At 39.9% G+C, this 21075-nt stretch overlaps 2 protein-coding genes across 19 annotated transcripts in view; both read right to left on the bottom strand.

Moving 5' to 3' along the window:
* The window catches only part of sox6 (SRY-box transcription factor 6), a 132610-nt gene extending 123731 nt beyond the window's left edge, over positions 1-8879 (bottom strand). For all 8 annotated transcript variants that reach the window (XR_013971872.1, XM_080884273.1, XM_080884275.1 and 5 more), the window contains exon 1: positions 8510-8879. The gene's annotated coding sequence lies outside the window, so the exon portion shown is untranslated. The remainder of the gene's footprint in view (positions 1-8509) is intronic.
* Positions 8880-16374: 7495 nt separating this feature from the next.
* Positions 16375-21075, bottom strand: part of plekha7b (pleckstrin homology domain containing, family A member 7b) — a 74702-nt gene continuing 70001 nt past the window's right edge. For 8 of the 11 annotated variants that reach the window (XR_013971952.1, XM_080885027.1, XM_080885030.1 and 5 more), the window contains 3 exons: positions 19899-20047; positions 18207-18345; positions 16375-16988 (listed from right to left, as the gene is read on the bottom strand). Coding sequence is in view for 10 of the 11 variants with exons in the window: in XM_080885027.1 (XP_080741153.1) it covers positions 18221-18345; positions 19899-20047 (274 nt within the window). In the remaining variant the exon portion in view is untranslated. The remainder of the gene's footprint in view (positions 16989-18206; positions 18346-19898; positions 20048-21075) is intronic. The other 3 variants (XM_080885033.1, XM_080885032.1, XM_080885034.1) reach the window with 1 other exon arrangement.

Below are 21075 nucleotides of genomic sequence, written 5' to 3'. Positions count from 1 at the left end.
GCAAAAATACTGCGACCATCTCAGCGTGAAACGTCAACTTGAATATCACTGGGTCCAAACTCCAGCTACCACAGAAGACTTTAGTTGCCTGACCATCCACCCTGACCTCCTCCGTATGAGCTGACGTACAGGAACATAATCCTCCAAACAACATTTGACAGCGAGGGTAAATTGCAGCTGGAAATTAGTCACATATTGTGGTGTGTAGAAGGTGAACTTGAATATTGTGCAATAATGGAGCAAAAAGCAGAATTTTTTTTTAAGTTGTATATTTTACACACCATCCTGTCTTGTGGAAAAAAAGATTAAGTGTTGACATTCTTTCCTGTCCAATCCCTGTACGTCCCTACCCACCACCTGCCAATCATCTTGCTTCACACGGGCCTCCTCCCAGAGATTTCTACAATCATATGCCTGGCAGAAACACCACTCTGTGTTTTGTATGTGTGCGTATATTGTATGTGGGCGGGTGGCGTGTGCCAGAGTGGCTATCCCATAAGATTTTCAAAGACGCTCATGGGAAACTTTCTGCACGGGCCAAACCCCAGTCTTTCTCTGTCATTTCAGCAGATTTCTCTTTTTTTAGTACCATTCATGAAACAGGAGATTGTCACAGATGGTACTCTCTCTGATTTTATTCTTCAAGCTCCGAGTTGCCTTTTTTTTGGCCTTCATTGCTAGAGCTGCACTTTGCTTATAAATGTACAGCTGAGCCAATCAGAGGTTTCTTGTGCAATTTAAGAGTGGGTAAAATGTTTCCACTGCCTCCAACAGTTGTTTCTAAAGTATGAATGTTAACTCATGGATCTTCAAAAGAACAAGCAGATGGTTGTTAATTCAAATTTGGTTTAAGCTGAAAGTTCATATTTTCCAGCATTAGTGTTTCTGTTATGGTTCTATAGTAGCACAAGTCGTCAGAGTGATGGATAAAAATATTTCCAGCTGCTTCTCTGATGCTACAAAGACATATACTCGCAGACTCAAATTAAGGACACTAAATGTTATCAATCACCTCGAAAATGTAACATTTTCCCTGTGAAAAATTCACCAACTGTGGGTCAGGACAAAAATCCATTTCTTGGACTGAAGAAGACCAAGTTTAATCTCAACGTCAGAGGGGTCTGGGGCGACGTGAATACCAACATCATTATTTGTGCAGAGTTTTAGTCTCAGAAAATCTACTTTTAGCTCATCTTTTTACCAACAGTGCCTAAACACCCCCCCGCCCCACTTCACTAACAGAGTGAGTGGGAGAGAGGGGATAACAAAGACAGACATCCAGAGCGGGAGAAAGACAGAGACCAAGAGAAGATTGCGGTCGAGTCTGCTGAAGCCATTTTCTCATAATGCACATTAAGAGCACAGATTTGTAACACATCCAAGTAACTGTATAAAGAAATTATTCAGAAAGGCAACAAAAGACCAGGGCAAGAAGAGATGCTATGGTTAAACTCATCAGAACTTTAGCCACAAGACCCTTTCCATTTATTCCCCCACCCTCCCTCTTTGTCACTTTGATTTATTTTTGGCTTTGTACATTAGTGTTTTCCTCGGGAGAAGCTGTTGGGAAAATGACTTCTGGCCCAGTACATCCTTTTCTTTTCCATAACTTCCTCGCCTGTTTTAGATGTCACCGTAGCTGCTCCATGATGCAAGTGCTTGATCAGGGTTTGTTTCCACCCAAGAGGGACAACACACAATATGTGGAGAGCTTAAAAATTTAGCAGCAGCAAAGAGTTTTTATATAGCAAATAGTTTTTATGAAAGGCTTGCCTTTTAAAAAATAATGAACTCTACAGGTGGCATTTATAACACATTAAAGGCTCTTTGTTATAGCATTTACTGTGCGCACACCATTATAAATCGCGCATATCAGCTAGCGTTCTGCTTTGTGAGTCCAAGTTGGAGATTACGACAAAATTGATCATTATTTTCACTTAGCTTCAGTGCACAGTAAAAAAAAAAAAAACAATATAGATGTGCATATGTGCATTAATGCTATGTACAAGCGAGCAGGCAAATGTGCACACAGAAACAATCGTGTGCTCAAAAAAAATAGCTCCCAGTATCGTTAATGCTCCACCATAGAATAATGAAGCCAAATTGGCTGGCTTAGATGCAACTGTGAGGCATATTTTACATCTCATGTCAGATCAAGCTGGCAGATGCCAAGCCGAGCTATTAAACTCCACCAATTGGATAATGCCTAATTGTTCGGCTTTAAAGGACCGTGGAGACCTGCTTAACTTGAATACAAAAATAACTACTGCCTTCTGAGAATATAGAGTGCATAAAACATTGTAAAAAACATTAATACTTGATTAAATTGTATAAATGATTTCGGTCCTAAATGCTGAATTGCTTGATGCATTCTTACAGCGTGGGTATTCATGACAAATGAGAAATTCAAATACGTGCAATATGCCATATTTGCACAGCTTCTCCCTTATTAGATAGCGAGGTTTTTATGGCATTCCCTCACATTATATTTACACGAAAACCCCCGGTGTCACAGCTGCCCGTGCTGGCTCAAGTTATTTTCATGGAGTGTTTTAATGCTTCCTCCAAGGCAGCAGCTTGCCCATGGGATGGCCTGATCCGCACACAATGGGAGGAATCACAAGGAAAAGGCTTGTTGTGATGCTTTTGTGTGTAAGCAGCGCAAAGGCCCACATTACACTAATCTCTTTTCCCTTGTTCACTTACAAGACACAATCTCAGGTCTTCAGAGCTTCTACAATTCTAATAGGGCAGAAATCACTTGGGGCAAAAGATCACAGCTTCTTCTTCTTCTTTTTTTCATTAGTCCCAGTATGCTGGAGCAAGGTCACTAATATACACGCACACACATATGCAGACCATATATCTGTCTATCTGTTAAAAGCACATGCGCTGACAAATAAGCACTTTTTCCTCTGCAGCTGAAATTAAAGTGTAGCACGACCGCAGTCAGTGAAAGCTGCTGGTGAGTCAAAATAATAATTAATGCACGACTCTTTCAGACTGTAGCTAACAAAATGGTTGCCACAAAAACAGGGAGAAAGAAACTTTTTTTTTAATACCCGAACTGTAGCACAAAAAAAAAAAAAAAAAAAAAAAAAGACACGAGGGCGACACAAATGTTTGTTTAAAATTCAGTTTCAACCACCTGCACTCTTTTTGCACAACCTGACAGTTCTCAGTCTTGGTCTGTATGCTGTTTGTGCAAGTGTACTAATGCCTGTGCCCCTATTCCCGTGTGTGTGTGTGTGTGTGTGTGTGTGTGTGTGTGTGTGTGTGTGTGTGTGTGTGTGTGTGTGTGTGTGTGTGTGTGTGTGTGTGTGTGCGCGCGCGCGCGCAGGGACTCCAAAATCCACCACATTTTAATTACTGCCCGGCTGCACTGTGTTCCTCTTTGATATGGAAATAGAGGCAACCATCTTCACACAGCCACTGTACAAATCTTCATGTGATTCATAAAAAACAATGAGCCGGGCTAATTCCTCCACCTGATTACAGTCCCAGACCTGTGTCAGAGAAATGCGGCCACCAACGCCTTTCCAATTAATTCTACATATTAATGGGTGATTTAAAAAAAAAAAATCAACAAAGGCTACTTACCATAGCCTAGACTGTTGCATTTTGAAGTCAAACTTAATTATGCACAACTATGCTATGGAGTGAAAGAAAATGTCCAATTATTTTGAGAAAAACATATTCGGTGGGAGAGTGAATGATGCAGATCAAAATGGGCCACTTACATTACTTGTGCAATTATACAGTTCCTGTGATGATACACATATTTAGGTTTTATTTTTATTTTTTTTAATCTGTAATCTTGTAATGTCAGCAATACCGTTCACTTAGAGCAGCCAGGGGGACACTGAGATCTAACAGAGCAGAGGGAAAAACCGCTGCTGCCTTTGTTGAGGTTCAGTAAGTGTTGGCGCACATATGTGTTAGTAGTAAAAAATAAACAAGAAATAGCACACAATAAAGTTGAATCTTTGACATTAAAGGAACCTGTGTTCTTGAAAAAAAGCACAATATTAAAAAAACCTCTCTCATTCAGATTGAGGCAATGTAACAGCCAAAGCTGTGCGAAATTTCAAATGAGGAACCTTAAGATGCCTTTTGAAACAGCTGGTGTACTACACTCGCTCGCATGTGTCTGCCTGGCTCCACATTATCACAGCTTTTCATTTAAGAGGCTGACTTGATGGAGGTGATGCCCCACTGTCCGCTCTTTCTGGCTCCACTGACCCTTGATAGCATCGGTATTTTTGCCTGTGAGAGCTGACAATTTTCTAAACAGCGAAGAGCCATAATTCATTTAGTGACATTAATTAGTGGCGTGTTACTAAGTTGTCAAGAACTCGTTGTTGAAGGGTAAAATTGCCAAAAGAAAATGCTATGGCACCGCTTCTTATCATTGTTGGAAGATTGTGCAGCAAATTAGATAACACTTAGAAAGACAGATGTCACAACACGTGCTGCCACATTCATTAACTCCTGCGGTCCTTCAACAGTCCCCCGCCTCGCCTCAAACTTTACCAGGCCTGCTGTTCTTTACCTCCTCTTATCCTGTTTATCATTAGGTCCTAGCTATAGCTTCCCCTCTCCCAGACCACAGTCTACTCTTGACCTGTCACTTGGAATAAAATAGCTGTTTTTTGTAAACCCCCCCCCCCCCCCCCCCAAAAAAAAAAAACAGTACAAATGGAAAGACAAGTGTCCAAAGTCCCAGTGATGATATGTGTGTTGAGAGAGATGTAGTGACTTTTTGGATTTTGACATTTCAGATCACAGTCAACAGTAGTTTTATCTGTTGCAAGAGTAAAGCCATTCTTGCAGAGTGTCCACATGTATGCAGGCATGCCAAGCCCCCCGCCCTTCTCTCTCTCTCTCTCTCTCTCTCTCTCTCTCACACACACACACACACACACACACACACACACACACACACACACACACACACACACACACACACAGGATAAATAACATAACAGTACAACAAGAACAATTGAAAAGAAATGGAAAGTTAAAGAACTCGAGCCGAGCGGAGCGGAGCCACCTCATTACAAACTCAACTTTTTTATGAAATAATCTGCACACACTCATACACATATTGTTATCGTCATTCACGACACTGCACAGTTTGCATGTGGCAAAATATTATTTGCATTTCTGAATAAAGAGATATGTCGCTGCGAGTGCATTTTATTTTCCTTGTGCGCGTGTCAAATCAGCTTATCATGAGCGGAATTGGTTGTAATATCATTAAAGAATTCATTTTGGCAAGGGAACACACTCCGAGTGAGACTGTTCGCAGAAGAGCAAGGCCGTAAAACGAAACCTACACACACCAGCACCTTCATTTGCATGAGTGTGTGGCTTGGAGTTAAATAACAGTTTTTTAAGCATTAAAATAACATAACATGGGTAAGATATATCATCACTGAGACGGGGACTTTTTCTTCCCCCCTCCCCCCCTTTACAGTTATGCCAAATGTACCCTCTGCGTTAACAGAATCAACCGTTAATAATCAGATAATCACATATATGAGCAAGACATTAATATTCACAGCATCACATGAAGCACATTTCTTTCAGCGCCCCTTTTCTCGCCCTCCTTCCCTCTCACTCGCTCCCATCTTTTTCTTTGATCCCACGAATTGCTGGCTCAAGAGCTTTAAATTATAATAATAATAATAATGATAATAATAATAAATCCTACCTGTGTATGAGGACAGTTAAAGGCAAGATTTGAGGTTTATTCAGTTTGTGTTTTTTTTGTCTGAACTCATTTTAAAATGGCCTCATCATTTCTCTTCCACTCAGTAAAACAAATATAAATTATATAAATATAAAATCACCATGTCATGCAATACTGGAGACACTGGACATGGACAGAGCAGCAGCTAGTGAGGCTTCCTCCCTTCATGCCAAACTGTAGGTCCTAAAAAACTTTGAACTTACTGGCAGATCAGTGTTAGCGACCCTACATCTTATGCTGAGTCCAGGTGGGAAATGCTGCCTTATTTCTCAGTCTTGCAAAAAAGCTCAAGTCTCACCCCAATATCAAAACGCAGATTAGTCTTTGAAAATACAGGAAAGGTGCAAGGCCAGGCAACATTACATAAGATTTTATTGCCCTGTATTATGTATCAGAGAAACATACAAATACACAGATTAGTTGAGTTTTAATAGATTTGTTTCCAATTTCAGTGAAATAAATGCGCACATGTCAGTGGCAGTATTGATTTAAAAAGAAATACAGTGAATATTTCAAGGGGATCACACTGCCAAAATTAGTTACACTTCGACTATAATGCACATTTGAGCTGCATGTACCAATTGTGCAGTAGGTCATTAATTAAGTTGCCGGTAGTTCTCATGTGGAAAAATAAGTGAGAAAGGTTCAATAAAAGCCAGCGCGGCTGGCATCAAAAAGCTCTAATGCCGCTTTTCACTCTTCCCTCTCTCGCTCTTTTGCTGAGCGACACGCTGAGCTGCACAAGCCGTCAGAGACAAACTCTTATAGAGACAGAGCCGAGTGTCCCTGTATAGCAATCAGGACAATGTGCTGAATGGGCAGTCTAATTATAAATGTGCCATTTAGACTTGCATTTGGTCTCCAGAACCGGCTTACCTTATGAGGAAACGTGCGTAAACAGCCACAGTAAGAGCAACTGTGCAAAACAAAATGCCACACGGACTAAAAACTTTACTTGGGCGGAGGAGCGGACTACCGAGTGTTCTTATCACTGTGGCAAAAATAATAATAGTAATGCGCGGGAGGGCTATCTGGGTTTGAGGTCTTAAAACGGGGGGGGGGGGGGGGGTGCCGGAGTTAATTACAGTGTCATTAATTAGCCACAGGTGTGTCGTTTGTGTGGACGAAAAATGCACGTGCTCGGCGCTGAAAACACAGAAGAAGAAGAAGAAGAAGAAACAGAACGGGGGGGGGGGGGGGGGGTGTTTAAACTGTTGTCATAGTGGATTCCCGTCTTATTAAAATGTTATTAGAAGTCCCGCAGTAGCCTCAGAGTGCTGTTTTTTTTGTTTTTTTTTTTTTGTTTTTTTTACTCAGGGAGTGTGTCTAATTTTGGAAAACGTCTTAAAATGAGGGGGCACTCTACACCCGCTGCTGCCGAAATTAATGATCTTGGAGTGATATTTTAGGAAATCTTCAATTTTTCATAAACCTGCAAAATCAATTGACGTGCGTGCAAAATTAAATATTTCCTCAATGAGCAGTGTGTCTGAAATTTAAGTGCTTTTTAGTATCCTAAAATATGACCAAAATCTGGCGTCTCTAAATATCTAAAAAAAAAACATTTTATACTGGAAGGCCTTACTATTCATTGCTGGAACTGTCTTGCGGCAACAAACACATAAAAGGTGAGAAAATATCTCCTAATGGACACATGTACAGTTCTCACAATGGAACTTCTGTTCCGTTTATCCCGGGAGCGAGGAGCTTCAGATATTTCGGCTTAAATGGAAAACTGTCTGTTCGAGTACATCTTCTCTAAATGGACAAGCCCCGCGATTGTTGAATTTAATTTATGGCTTATGCATTCTTTTGGGGTCAATTCCCCTGACCCCCGGAGAAAGTTAAGGAAGAGCAAATTCCCAGGCTGCACGGCTTCAAGAAACTCCGAGGTTTCGGACAGGAAGAAAAAAAAAAGATTAGTGGGGGTCTGATAACTTCAGGCAACAAAGGTTCTGGATGCACGAGGGTATAATGAGACATAAGCGGAAGGTTCAAATAAACTTGTCTACCTCACATGTGGACAGGAACCTACCGGGACGCACGTCACTGTCAATGAACGGTACCGCTCTGTGGACAGAAGGGAAACTGCCACCAGCAGAACAAAGTTACAGGGCGCTGTAAACACGCACAGAACACCGCAACCAACCATCAAACATTTAATAGCTGATTAAGAATCAACACTCGGCAACGATAGATAGTTGAAACGTTATCGGTGGCAGCGGTCGGGGTTGGTCTAAGCGCTGCAGATTGCACCGTGCAGCCTGAGTCCGCCCGCACGCTCCCCGCTGCTGAAAGGGAGAAGAAAAAGAAGATGATTTTAAAGCTGCGAGCGATGAATCGGGCTGCCGCAGAGTTTACTTGTGATAAAGTTCAGTAAACGCGCTTTTTATGAATTACGAGGTCACCAGAGCCACTTCCAACCAGCACTTCACGCGTCACTCTCGTCTCGCGTGTAGACTTGGCTTGTTTGAGGTGAAAGCGACGCACCAGACAGTCTCAGTGATTAAAGTTTGACAGTCATTCTCCGAGTCTCAAAATGTACCGACTCGAGAAAGCTTTGCACACAGTTTACTTTGTAAAAAAAATAAAATAAAAAACAATAATAGTAGTTTTAAAGCAAAACGCGCGCAAGGTTGTGTGATCGCTCGCGCTGACAGCGCGCTCGCCTTTAAGGAATCAGCAATTAAACACAAGGTGGAAATATAAGGAGAAGGAGGCATGTTGGAAAAGTAGAGAAAACGTGTTGTTTACCTTGTTGGTGTGAGCCGTGCTGATGATTGCCTACGTTTGCGTCCTTCCCCGTGCGCAAAGAACAGCAACTAGTCTCGGCTATACTTTACTGAAAATGATCACCGAGCTATCTGTTGAGCGAAAACTTAAGTCTGCTCACTCGGGGCCATAGGAGGGGATCCCGTCCACTCTCTGTGAAGTTCAGTTGTACAAAACTACAAGTACCTTTTGTTAACCGTCTATCTGGTCTTTATCTCCCTCTCTCACACACTCAGACAAGAGAAGACGATGCTGTCAATCTTGGCAATCAATGCGCGCAGCCATGTCGCAAGTATTCAAAGCATTTCCCGTCGTGCAACATCAGAAAGTGAGTGGCCAGGGCATTGATCTGAGGAAGGCAAAGAGGCAGGACTCCCCCTCCTCCTCCCAGACAAGAGATACGGGAGAGAGAGAGAGAGAGAGAGAGAGAGAGAGAGAGAGAGAGAGAGAGAGAGAGAGAGAGAGAGCGAGAGAGAGCGCGAGAGAGCGCGAGAGAGAGAGGTGGCGAAATAAAAGTGGAGACAGGGAGGATGGCTGTTAGCTTACTGCCCGCTTTTAGTAAGTTTAATAAGCTTACTTAAATTAACACCACTTACAAGCTACACAACAACTGAAAAGTTAAGGGCGACCTTTCCACCCCAGAGTTTTTCTTCAGTGACACTTTTTTTTTCATTTGTCTCGTTAGGAAACGAGTAATTCAGCGACCCCTCCCACTTCAGTCAAAGTTTATTATAATTATTACTATTGTTTCTTAAGAGGAAAATGCGGTCATCTGTGAGTATAGGTGACGAGATCAGGTGAGCGATAGGCTGTTTTATTTTTATTTACTTAAGTTTTGTGATACAACAGCATGTATTTGTGTGAATTACATCACCGTTTAAAATATAGCAGCATAGATTCGGTGTTCTTTATAGTTTGTCACGGTGTCCTATACGCCTAGTTTTCATTTTCACACCATCCAGAAGGCTGCAGCTTCTTCTTCCTCTTCAGATTATTTCTAATTTAATTGACTGAGTCTCACATTATGCATTTTTGATTTTTTTGTGTAGATTTTAAAAAAATATTATTTATTTATTTCATCATACGCGCATTTCTTGCCAGTCAATTAAGTACATGCAAGTATTGTCACGATATATACTTACTGGAACACAAGTGAATTATTACATTTTATAAAAACGTGTCAAAAAATAAAAGACTTGTCGGTGACTGTCTTACTGTTTAAATTTACACACTTATTTCAGAATTTTGATATACATGTATATATTATTTTGTAAATAATTAAAAACAAACACACACAAATTTATATATTGACCAGTATAACGTTAGAAAATAATGGAAAATTGTTCGAAGCGTTACGTTTAAGTTTTACTTTCATAAACGACATTTTACTGTAGTTTTGGTGTATTTGTTCTTAAGTTTTAACACAGAAACTAAAAATAAAATAACCATTATGTACCATCAGTACGTTAACGCAGAGCTATTGATTAGCAGGTTAGACTGGATACAGCTGAAATACAAAACACCTCATTTTTTTAAACAGATTCAGCAAATGTAAGTTGACATCTGATATTACTCAAAAATCCAGCTACTGGGACCTTACAGGCAGACCCTCACTTGCAATAACAGAAGATTTTACTGAGAGGAATTTATCTGTCACGAACAGAGCATATGTTTTAGATAATCAGCTGGGTTTGGATGAGGCCCACAGCTATCATTCAAAAAAGGAATCTCGGTAGAAACGTGCACATATTAAAAAAATGTAATTTAATTTAAAAAGAGGAGAGAGAGATCTGACAACGTTGTAGCTTTGAAAAACATCAGCAACATTTTGTGACCAGCAGAAAATACAAATAATAATAATAATCATAATAATATTAATAAAAGGTAGAAGTCCGTTAGTTAACATGCCATAAGTGTCACATAATAGAAATGAGAAAGTTACTTACAAAGACAGGAGACAGCAGAAGAAAATTCTGATTGTTAACTGCAGAATGACATGAGCTGAGCTGAAAGAAGGAGGGGAAGCAGAGGAAGAGAGAGAGAGTGACAGAGGAGAGAGAGAGGGGGGGTGAGAGGGAGGGAGAGAAAGAGAGTGAGGCAGAGAGAGAGAACAACTTCGCGACAGATGCGAGTCCTGAGCGTCTCACTTTCCCTTTCTTGCTGTTCCAGGTGAAGCAAAACACACCAACACCAACACCACATCTACATCAAAGACCTTCAAAATGCTCCTGTGCGCGTTACAATGCACACACTGCATGCTTTTCTCCACTGAACTTCTACAACACTGATAGCCTGCAAGTTAAGTATTAACTTTTTTTTTCCCGGCAGTGTGCGAAATGTCAAAGTTTACATTTAGCTACGAATAAATAAAGAAAGACTTACCTTTAACACTGAAACTTTTCTACTGTCACACTTTTAACCTGAGCCCCTCTTCTAAAGCTATAACGATCTGATTCACATCACCAAATTTAATAAAAATCATACAGAGTAAAAAGCTTTGCACCATAAAATTGCATATGATCCTATAACAGTCTGACACCGTGTTTTTCCGGATGCATACATGATGATTCTGTGTTGTTCCTGCTGTTAGTGTACCTTCTTTAACGAGCGGAGTTTTTTCTTTCACCGCTTGCACTTGAACGTGTGTTGGATGTGTCTCATGCGCCACCTTTTGGTCACTGTGTGAAGCTCACCTGCAAGGAAAAAAAAAATCTCTTTAAAGACAGACAATCAGTGCATTTAGGGAAAACACCTTTATTTTATTTATTGATCTTTGTTTTTAAAGTTGGACGTTCAATTTTTATTTGGTTAACATTGACCAAACGGCAATAAGGAGTGCAATGGCATTACCACCGGTTTCCATTGTTGCTGCTTCAAAAGTGACAGTGTGAGTAGGGTTAAAAGAAAAAAAAAAAGGGTGCAAAACAATATGAGTCATTACATTTGTTTAACGTGTATTTATTTCCAGACTTTGCTCTGTTCAGTGACAGATGATTGTGCAGCTGAACAGGTGCCCGCAAGTGCCAGATAGTTCTCTAAATACAAATATAGGCTACTTTTACAGAGGTGACTGTAATGGCTTCCTCTTTATAGTTCAGATGGTAGTGCGCGAAGCCTGTGTGAAGAGCAAAAGACAGTCCAACTTGTTGGGGGGTAAGGCAGACACATTTGCATACCCTGTGAGTCTTTGATGCATCTTGAAATTCAAGTCTAGCCCATAAATATTTGAAAAGGAGAGTGCATGAAAATCAACATTTTTGTTACATTAAATTAACATGTGTTCTTCTCCTGTTCTGCATGGTTAATTAGAGAACACCATTGAGTCAGTGAGTGAGGATTGGGGGGGGGGGGGCTGCTTTGATTACACTGCAACCAGAGGAGGTTTCAAAGGTGTGCAGCTGATTCATGCTTAGGAATACAGTCATTAGTATCTCAATGAGCAGCCAAAATTATCAAAATTCCAAAGGAAGATTTTAAAAGTTCTACTTTAAACCATTTACTTTTCATTCTACAGCAGTTTAGGTGTCTGTCTCTGGACATGGGATCTCCTTTGACACATACAAGTTTGTTTTAACCCCATATTTATGAGCAGTGCACAGACAATAAGTGCTTGTTGCAGTTATATGTAGATACACAGCAATTTTAAGCACTTGTTTAATATCTACACCCATGACGGGTGTATAAATGGGTAATATTTGCTTGATAATGTAGTATATAGCCCTATTTTTAATATAAAAAAAAATCTACACAGTGCCACCTTCATATAATCCTAATCCATCTTACATTTGGAAATGTGCAGGCAGAAATGTGCAGACACGCCTTTGCTTTTCATTTTTAATGCACTTTGCAAGTAGTTGTGCATGCAGGTTTGGTGGTCTAGGTAAAAAGTAAATGCTGGTAGTTCTGCTCAGCTGTTACTTCCATGACACTGGGCGCAGTAAGTGACTCCAAAATGTTGCAATAAATACAGTTTCTTAAGTTTCTTTTCTATCTATTAATACAGTTTATATTTTGTGTTCTATAAAAAAATGTAAATGTATGAGAAACTGTAAGATTTTCAGTGACTAAGACCCTTACCTACCATTGGTTAGATGATCAGTTAAAAACGCCGACAAGGTTCAGCTGTAAGTGATCAGTGTCCGCCCAACCAACATAGCTTACTGAATGCCAGATATAGCAATTAACTCAAACACTATTTGCATACATGCAAATGATCTATCCCAACTGGACTTGCAACGTGGGATGCGCTGTTCTCATTAGTTGACCCAAATCTCTTACTTGTAACTCTGGATTTCATCAAAGTTTAGTCAGGATCTAATATTTCCTTTCAAGTTAACAGCGAACCCCTGATAAATCATGTCGAAATAAGGAGTGCAACATGCCAGTTCTAATGATGTAGTGATGAGCGACATCATCACGCTGCCTGTGCCAACAACGCTACAAATGTACACATACAACTCATGTATGATGGTCAGTGATGTGCGGTACTGTACATTTAAAGTGCTTCTGAACACGTTACCTGCACTGTCTTATTTGAGGTACAGTCAGAAATCTGGTTATGCGAGCGAGTATAACACAGATTACTCCGAAGAATTTAATTTTTCCACAGCTGTTATATCTTTCAGTAAAACACATTTTTCAAGCTGCAAAGTAAATGTCCTACCATTTTAATGCTGATAGACTTATTAAAAAAATTTAAATAGTGATATGTCATGATCTTTTTGTTACGTAGCTCTGAAGATCCAAGATGCACAGCATTCTCACTGAATGCAGTAAATTTCACTTATTTAAGTGTGTATGTGTACATGGAGCTGCTAGACTAAAGACGAGGCCCAGGGGCATTTGGTTCATTTGCAAAGTAATTGCTTTTATGTACAAAAAACTCATTCACTGTAGGTATTGTAAAAGCTTTCCGTTTAGGGAAACATGAGATTAATTCATTGTTTAGCATAACACAGCACCTTTTCAACATTCACTTAATGATTCATGTTGGAGGAATTGTGTTGTCTATAATAGGCCAATAAAGAAATGCCTCAATACGTAATAAACATTTGTACCTCTCTGATGATCCCATTGTTTTAAAAAAACATTAAAAAACTAACAAAGTGGCTTCAACATAAAACAATTCAAAAATAGGAAGTTTTCTTTTTGGGGAAAGCTGGGCCAATGCGGTGCAGCATGAATGTTATTCAGCTTTCCCTCTATTCTTTATATAGCGTGCACACACGTTGGGAAGAATATTCAGTGATTCCTAGCTCTTCAATTATTCAACAAATTCCATTTCTTACATATTAAAAAATGTACCGTATGTGGAACTTGAAAATGATAAAACAGCATAAAATACTATTTTGAAATCAAAGCACCTATTGCATGGGCTTTCTTGGTTTTGTATTTGTACAATTGGACTACAATCCGGATCCCCACAGTGTGCAAAGGAGGCACCAGCTGGGTTTTCCACTGTAGCCTAATTCTTATTCACTGTAACAATAATATTTATGTGATTGAAATAGGTATCACTGGGAATCGCAGGCAGATTTCTCCTTTCTTCTTCATGTCACAGGAAAACTATGAATATGTTACAAATGCATTGTGCGCTGTAGTGAAGAACACAGACCTGAGAACAAGGTCAGACTGCTCAGCGTGGTGTCAAGAGGCTCTCTCTCTTTCAAGCAAAGGCCTTTAAAAAAAAAAGCAACAAAAAGTCAAAGCCTTAACCTAATCAATGTCATCTGAAGAGCACTGTAAACACTTGCGCGAGGCTCTTTTATGCTTGGATTTTAAGTGAGACATTTTATTTTCTTGTATAAAAGCTACTCTCTAGCAAACATTTCTGTCAGGATGCTGAGCAGTGGTTTTTCTTCTTGTGGAAAAAAAAAATCACTTCTGAAGCCAGTAAGTATTTAGTAAAGGATTAATGCGGGAGGCCTTGATTGCGTTTAACAGAACAGGACCCAATTAGCATAATAGGCCCTCTTTCATTCTCTTTGAAGTCCAGAGCATAGAATAACAAATGTATATGAACCGCCAGCCAAACGTCAATACATGGAAATGCCACAATCCTCGGTGGAGGGTCTTGGGTGAATTTTTTGCAAGAGGAGGGGAAAACATCCCATCTTATTGCAAAATAAGCAGAACAGTGGATGTGATTGGTCTTCTAGCCACCAGGGCCAGCGTGCACTGTGGGGCCCTGATCCTGGAGGATCAAGATGGAAGCAGAAAGGATGTAGCTGCTGGAGGGTGGGGTGGGTAGGCGGGGGGTGCATCCCCTCTCTCTCTCTCAGGTGTTTTTAAAGCACACTGTGATGCGGATGAGTAAAAGTAATTACTCTCCAATTAAAGATAAAGATGTCACTTGGGAGGGAGCTGCAACACAAAGGCTCGCCATGCAGAGGAGGGCGAGGGCAAAGTGTGCGCATCACATCCTACAGCTGCAGCGGGACGAGTCATGATAAATGTAACGTGATAAATATTTGTGCTGGAAACTGCAGTATTTGGTAATAACGGCGCAGTTGAGCTTTCCATTTAAAAACATATTCTCTGCATTATTTTTCCTTTTGAATCCGAAGTTCAACACATGCATTTCTCAGAGGTTTCTTTTACAATTGCAATGGAGACGTAGTTCATGATTTAAAGATATGAATTCTGTACTTCAGAATCCAGAGTTATTAGTATCCACCTTCTTGGTTGAAAATACACGGAATTAAAAATGCCCTTTTGAGATGGAAAAAGCTTTGAACTTAAGAAACATTTCAAGAAGCCTCTCTCTTTCTTTTTTTGTATTGGAAGTTCACCTCCTTTGAGCATGCCATAGTTTGGTTCCCTTTTCAAATAATAGAATGAAGTTTAATAGGTCACGGCAATCAATGTGAAGGTTCAAAGAGAATCTTGGAGTGATGCAGATATATTTTGTAATTTCCCTTTGTACATGATTTGAATAAAGATACAGTCAATAAACGGCATCAGTGAAATCAAATAAAGACCAAAGGCTCCTGTAGGTTAAAAGCTAAAGTCACAAAATGTGTTCGGTTCCTGCCGTTTGAGGTTCTCAAACGGGGGGAGAATAAACTGTCCATCACTGCAAGAACTTTTTTTAAGGTACCTCTTTCACATGTCAAAGGTAAAATCAGGTCTGAACTAGTTGTGGAGGAATACCAACATCCCACAGGAAACATCAGCTAAAACAACTTTAGTGTCTTCGGAGATGCTCTCTCTCTCTCTTGTACAGTGTGGCAGCTACTGTACAGAAGACTTTACAGCCATATTACAGCTTTGCCCCTGGTATTTCTGCAGTGGGCTGATTTGTTTGGGTGAACACACCACTGAGTTTTGATATTTGGTGTAACATCAAAAGGCGATGCCAGCTGTGCCACAAAGACCTGCGCCACTAATGCGGCAAGGGAAATGTTTCATAAGTCGTTTGCACTCATAAGCTCCAGATAATGTTGCGAGAAAAAAAGGATCGGGACACTGATGCACTTTCTCGTACTCAGCGAGAGTCTGCTTGAAAGCGCTGAAATGCTCTGTTTGGATTCAGGACACTGAATTCTGCACTAACCTACTGCGCTATTCTCCGCAGAGGCACAATCGAACATCACAGGGGCCCACTGTGTCAGGGTGCCTTAGCCTACTCTAGCAGACATTTGGGTATTTGTTATGCCTGGAGAAGTCGAGCGAAAACCGCGGTAGAGTTTTAAAGTTCCCTTGAAAAAAACAAAAGATTTTTACATGTTTTTGTACATAGTCTGAAGCTTGAGGCCATTGTACGTGGTGCTCGACTCATTCGAGCCAACCTCGTAGAAATAAAATCAATGAAATGAACACATGTGCGACAAAGCAAATGTTGTGTTAATAACTTTAATATTCACATTTTTTTTATAAACTTTCATTGCTCGACCTTCTCAAGTCACACAAAAAATATGTTCGAGGTTATTTTCATCCCAATGTAAGCAAAAATAAAATTTATTTTGGCAAGCCTAAAGGGGACTGGCAGTGCTACAAGTACATACATATGAGATTTCAAGTGGTTTGGTTTAAGAATATTATCTGAGTGTTGACAAAAATACTATCATCGTGACGCATTTAGTACCTTCTCGCTCTTCACATTCCATTTGAGTTTTTCAGTTGCGATCACACTGCAAGAAGCAATTCAGTCGTGTCTTGAAAATATGATACAGTGCACAGTTAAAAGTGCGATAACTTGTAGAAAATGTCATTTTACTATTATGAGATTAACATTTTTTTTTTTAGACATTTCCATATTTGATAAGCACAGCCACACCCACAGCGAAGTCCTCAGGTTTTCTATAGAAAGTTGCTTTCAGCAGCTTTGAAACACCTCAGTTAGTTGTTGCTGCATACATCTCAGAGAGCAAGTTCAAGGCGTCGCTACCTCTTTGCTTTGAAAACCCAGTGGATTGTTGTCAGTGTGAAATAGCACCTCAGTGTCCAGAAATTGCTTGAGCTGGGAAGTGATGAGAGAGAGGAAAAAGTAAGCACAAGGAAAGTAAATATCATAAACACAATAAAAACAAAAAACTACAAAATTGGATAAAGTAACAGTGTGTTTCAGTTTTTTATGTTGGGGTGGGGTTACTTAACAGTCCCTTCTTAAAAAGTAGCTTTGTAAAGATATAACATACCTGCACATTATTAAAGGGCAGTTAGAGGCCAATCATTAAAGGTATTATCAGACAGCGATAATAACAGGGCTTTCATCGCGGTGCATGCATAACTTCATGCTGCCCAACATGCAGATTAAAACTAACATGCAAAATGTTACATGCGAGGGGTTTTTGTGAAGAAACAAGTGCCGTGCATGTAATATTCTTAACTTTCACAACCCGACTGCGCATTAAAGCTCACCTCCGAAAGCAAACCCAGAATATAAAGAAAGCATGCAGCGACATGAGTAGATAGTATCTCACATCCACATTGTGCAGTTCTGAAAAGAAACTATTCCACGCTTTCAGAGCCACATGAATGCTGCATTGCTCTGCAAGTTAAAGTTCATATACGTGTTTGTTATTGCGAGTCTTCGTTTACTGTTTTGGGATCTGATTATTTTACGTGCGTCTATTTGTCAAAAGATGGCTGATATGGTTAGTACAGGAAAAATACCTTTAAACAGGAAATAGCATTAAAATATCTGTGGCATCAAGTACTGGGTGATGGACAGAAGTTTTTTTTTTTTAAATAAAGCAGTGAAATGACACGAGCTTTATTTGTGCATTTACAGTAACAACAGTGATATGTAGATTTTCTTCTGCCAGGCTACAGATGGGGAGCTAATTGGTGCTGAGGAATGCAGCTGTGCTGACTGCTGAACTGTCAAGGTGCTAAATCAAAAGGTGTCTCTTTTGTTAATTATACACAATGCTACAAACAGTCGTGTTCGTTTGAGCCCTTTCTTTGCACAGCCATCCATAAATATTTTGGCAGTGGTACAAAAAAAGATTTACACACAATTATCACAGTGGGATGAGCAGACTGCCTGCAGATGTTTGTTTTGATTATAATGGGAGCAGAGGCAGGGCTTCCCTAACCTAGAGGAGATGTGTTTCCGACAATCATGACGGCGCGGTGAGCATGCGGCGAGGTGCGAAGCACGCAAGAACACCTTGTTTTGGGGGGGGAATTAGCAAGAAGCATTAGCACCGCAAAGCGTGCACTTAGGCCTTACTTCATGTTTTCTGACTAGACAAATGTGTAGTGAATTCCGTTGTTCAGAGGAGAAGGAGGCGCCAGAGAAACGGGAGGAAGAGGAGGAGGTGGAGGAGGGGGTGGGGGAGGAGGTGTTAGGACGTTAACCTGTGGAGGAACTATGGAGAGAGGGCAAGAGGGGGGGGGAAAAAGAGAGAAGGAACATTTGTTGTTAGAAGCCAAAAGAGTGAAATAGTTTCATATTCATGTTTTCCTGAAAAGAAATATAAGCATGAAACTTTTTAACTGTACTTACAGTTTCTATGTTGTGCATCTATTACACTCGGGATGGGAAATATGGATTAGTCCAATAACACTGCTTATGGTTTTTTATTATATTGGTCTTCTTAAATATTAAAAAGATTTTTCGATAAAATTGGATCAGTTTTGGGGGAAATTTTAGTCATTTCAAACAGCACTTAAACAAATTAATAGTGCATTTTTTAAACAATAGTGAATACATGCATGTATATATACATATACATATCACCCAACTTCAATAGCAATGAAGTATACTAAAGAAATCTGAAAATGTAGATGTAAATGCAAATGTAAAAAAACGTTTTTTAATAGGTCATCATAACGTGATTAGGACTGGTTAATATTCATTTTTAATTAATCTGCTTATATACAAAAAAACAAGAGGCACTGAACAAGAAGATAACTTTGTAGCTCATTAATCATTTCCCTGTACAAAATTACAGATTTGACGAGATCCAATGAATACAAAGAATTTTAAAAAATCCAACAATGAAAACACCTTTGCAATAAATACCACACGTATGTGATATTGCAGCGACAGATATTCCTGCTTTTATGCTGGAGTTACTGATGTCTCTCATGCATAATACTATGGAAAAGACTCTTCTTTTAATTCAAGGATTTGAAAGTGCACCAACATACCTCACTTTAACACCAAAGGAAGAGAAAGTCATTGATTCAGTCTCCACTGACAAGATGCCACCAGTTATATTCTCTGGCATTTCTCTATGCTGGAAATAATGTTATAATTGTTGACTTTGCTTCACTGTGCATATTAAACTTCCTCACACGCTGACAGCTTGAGTCTTACCGTGTGTGACAGATATATATGTGTGTGCATAGGTGTGTGTGTGTGTGCGTGCGAGGCAGGCAGACTGACAATCTGCTGCAGCTACAGTGAAAATTAACTCGCCTGTCTGCTGTAGAGTATGAAAGAGATGAGATGTGGGCGCAGTGTCTTTTATGCAGGTTCAGAGCTACGTTCAAAGCGGCAGCAACAGTATGCAGATGTGGAGTAGAGTTTGACTGGGTCATTGATCAGATCACAAAATGGCCTCATCAAGCGATTCCTCCCCAGCCTAAAAGATCCTACATGGATTGCAATTAGAGACTATCTTAGATCCTAGTAAGGAATAACGTTCACTTATTAGGAAATGAACAGCCTTATTGCTTGACTCTGCACCTTACGCCCCACCTCATCAATCCAGAATTCTTGAAAGACTGCTTCCCTCTCTCTTTATCCCTTCTTCAACAAAAATATGTCAATATGATCCCAGAAGGAATTCCACTCAAGCCGTCAGCTTGTGTGGAATTATTATTTTTTTCAGCATTTTTTTTTTTTTTGCAATGATTTTTCACACTCACGGTTCAAATAGGCAGATAATGGTTTCAAATTAGATGAGAGACCAACCTGCAACAAGTTTGCTCTTGAGCGAAGCCTCTGAGGCGAGAGCGTAGGACATGGTGATGATCCGCTCCTGTTCCTGCAGAGCTGAGTCGAGCGCCACTGGCACCTCTTCTGGCTTCTCCGCAGACACCGCTGGTGCTAGGTTTTGCACACTGTAAAAGAAAAGAATGAAAGCAACAAATGAACAAAAATCTCACACACCATAGAAATGTGGAAGGACCCTAGAGGGAGGTCAAAAAGAAGCCTGAGATATACCAAACTGTCCAAAAATCTTGGACACCCCTCATTTCTTTATATTTTGCTAGGAATATGAGCAATAGGTGCTGTGACCTAATGAAACATGATTTTATGAATGAAGATATTCAAAGCTCCTGCTTGGATGTCGGTTGACTTTTGTCCTATTCCCTAGATCACTGCTTCAGTAAAGCTGAAGCTCTGTGGAGGCCAATCCATGACTGATGATGCCATCAGTCATCAATCATGCTTTTACTGCACTGACAGTGTGTTTGGGATCACTGTCATGCTCAAAAATAAAGAAATTACAAATCAGATGCTTTCCAGATGGTAGTACATGGTGAATCAAAATCTGATGGTTCTTTTCTGATTGACATTTCCATCTAATTGAATAAAATCCTCACCAACACTGGCTGAAATACAGCTTCACATCATGACAGAGCCTCCACTGTGTTTTACACGCACTCACTTTTGTAAATCTCAAAGTTTGTACCTTGCATATGGTGGAGTAGGATGTGAAACAAAAATTTCAAATTTGAATCAATCTCCCTATAATACCTGTTGTTTCTGGGTTTCAGTCCAGTTCTTGTGTAACTTGGCATACCTCAGTCTTTTCTTCCTCTTTCCCTTCCTTAGGAATGACGTCCTGATGGATTGAAAGGACATATGCATCTCTCCTGTGTTAGGTATTTGATGGATTTTTTTCCCTTTTTCTTAACGGTATGACTTTCAGATACTGTTATTCTGCTGTAGATAGCTTTTTAGTTCTGCCAATGCATCTTAAATGTTTTAAGGACACTCTGTGCAACATGCATGATATGCATACCTTGGCTAATAATTCTTTGGGAATTACCTTGTTGGTACAAGAACACTTTTTTATGACACTCAGACTGTGTTATCTGTGGCATTTTTGCAGATTCTATTAAATAAATGAGAATAAATTGGG

This window comes from Rhamphochromis sp. 'chilingali', assembly GCF_963969265.1.
Source record: "Rhamphochromis sp. 'chilingali' genome assembly, chromosome: 6".
Lineage (NCBI taxonomy): Eukaryota > Metazoa > Chordata > Actinopteri > Cichliformes > Cichlidae > Rhamphochromis > Rhamphochromis sp. 'chilingali'.
This window is presented reverse-complemented; position numbering and strand designations above follow the sequence as displayed.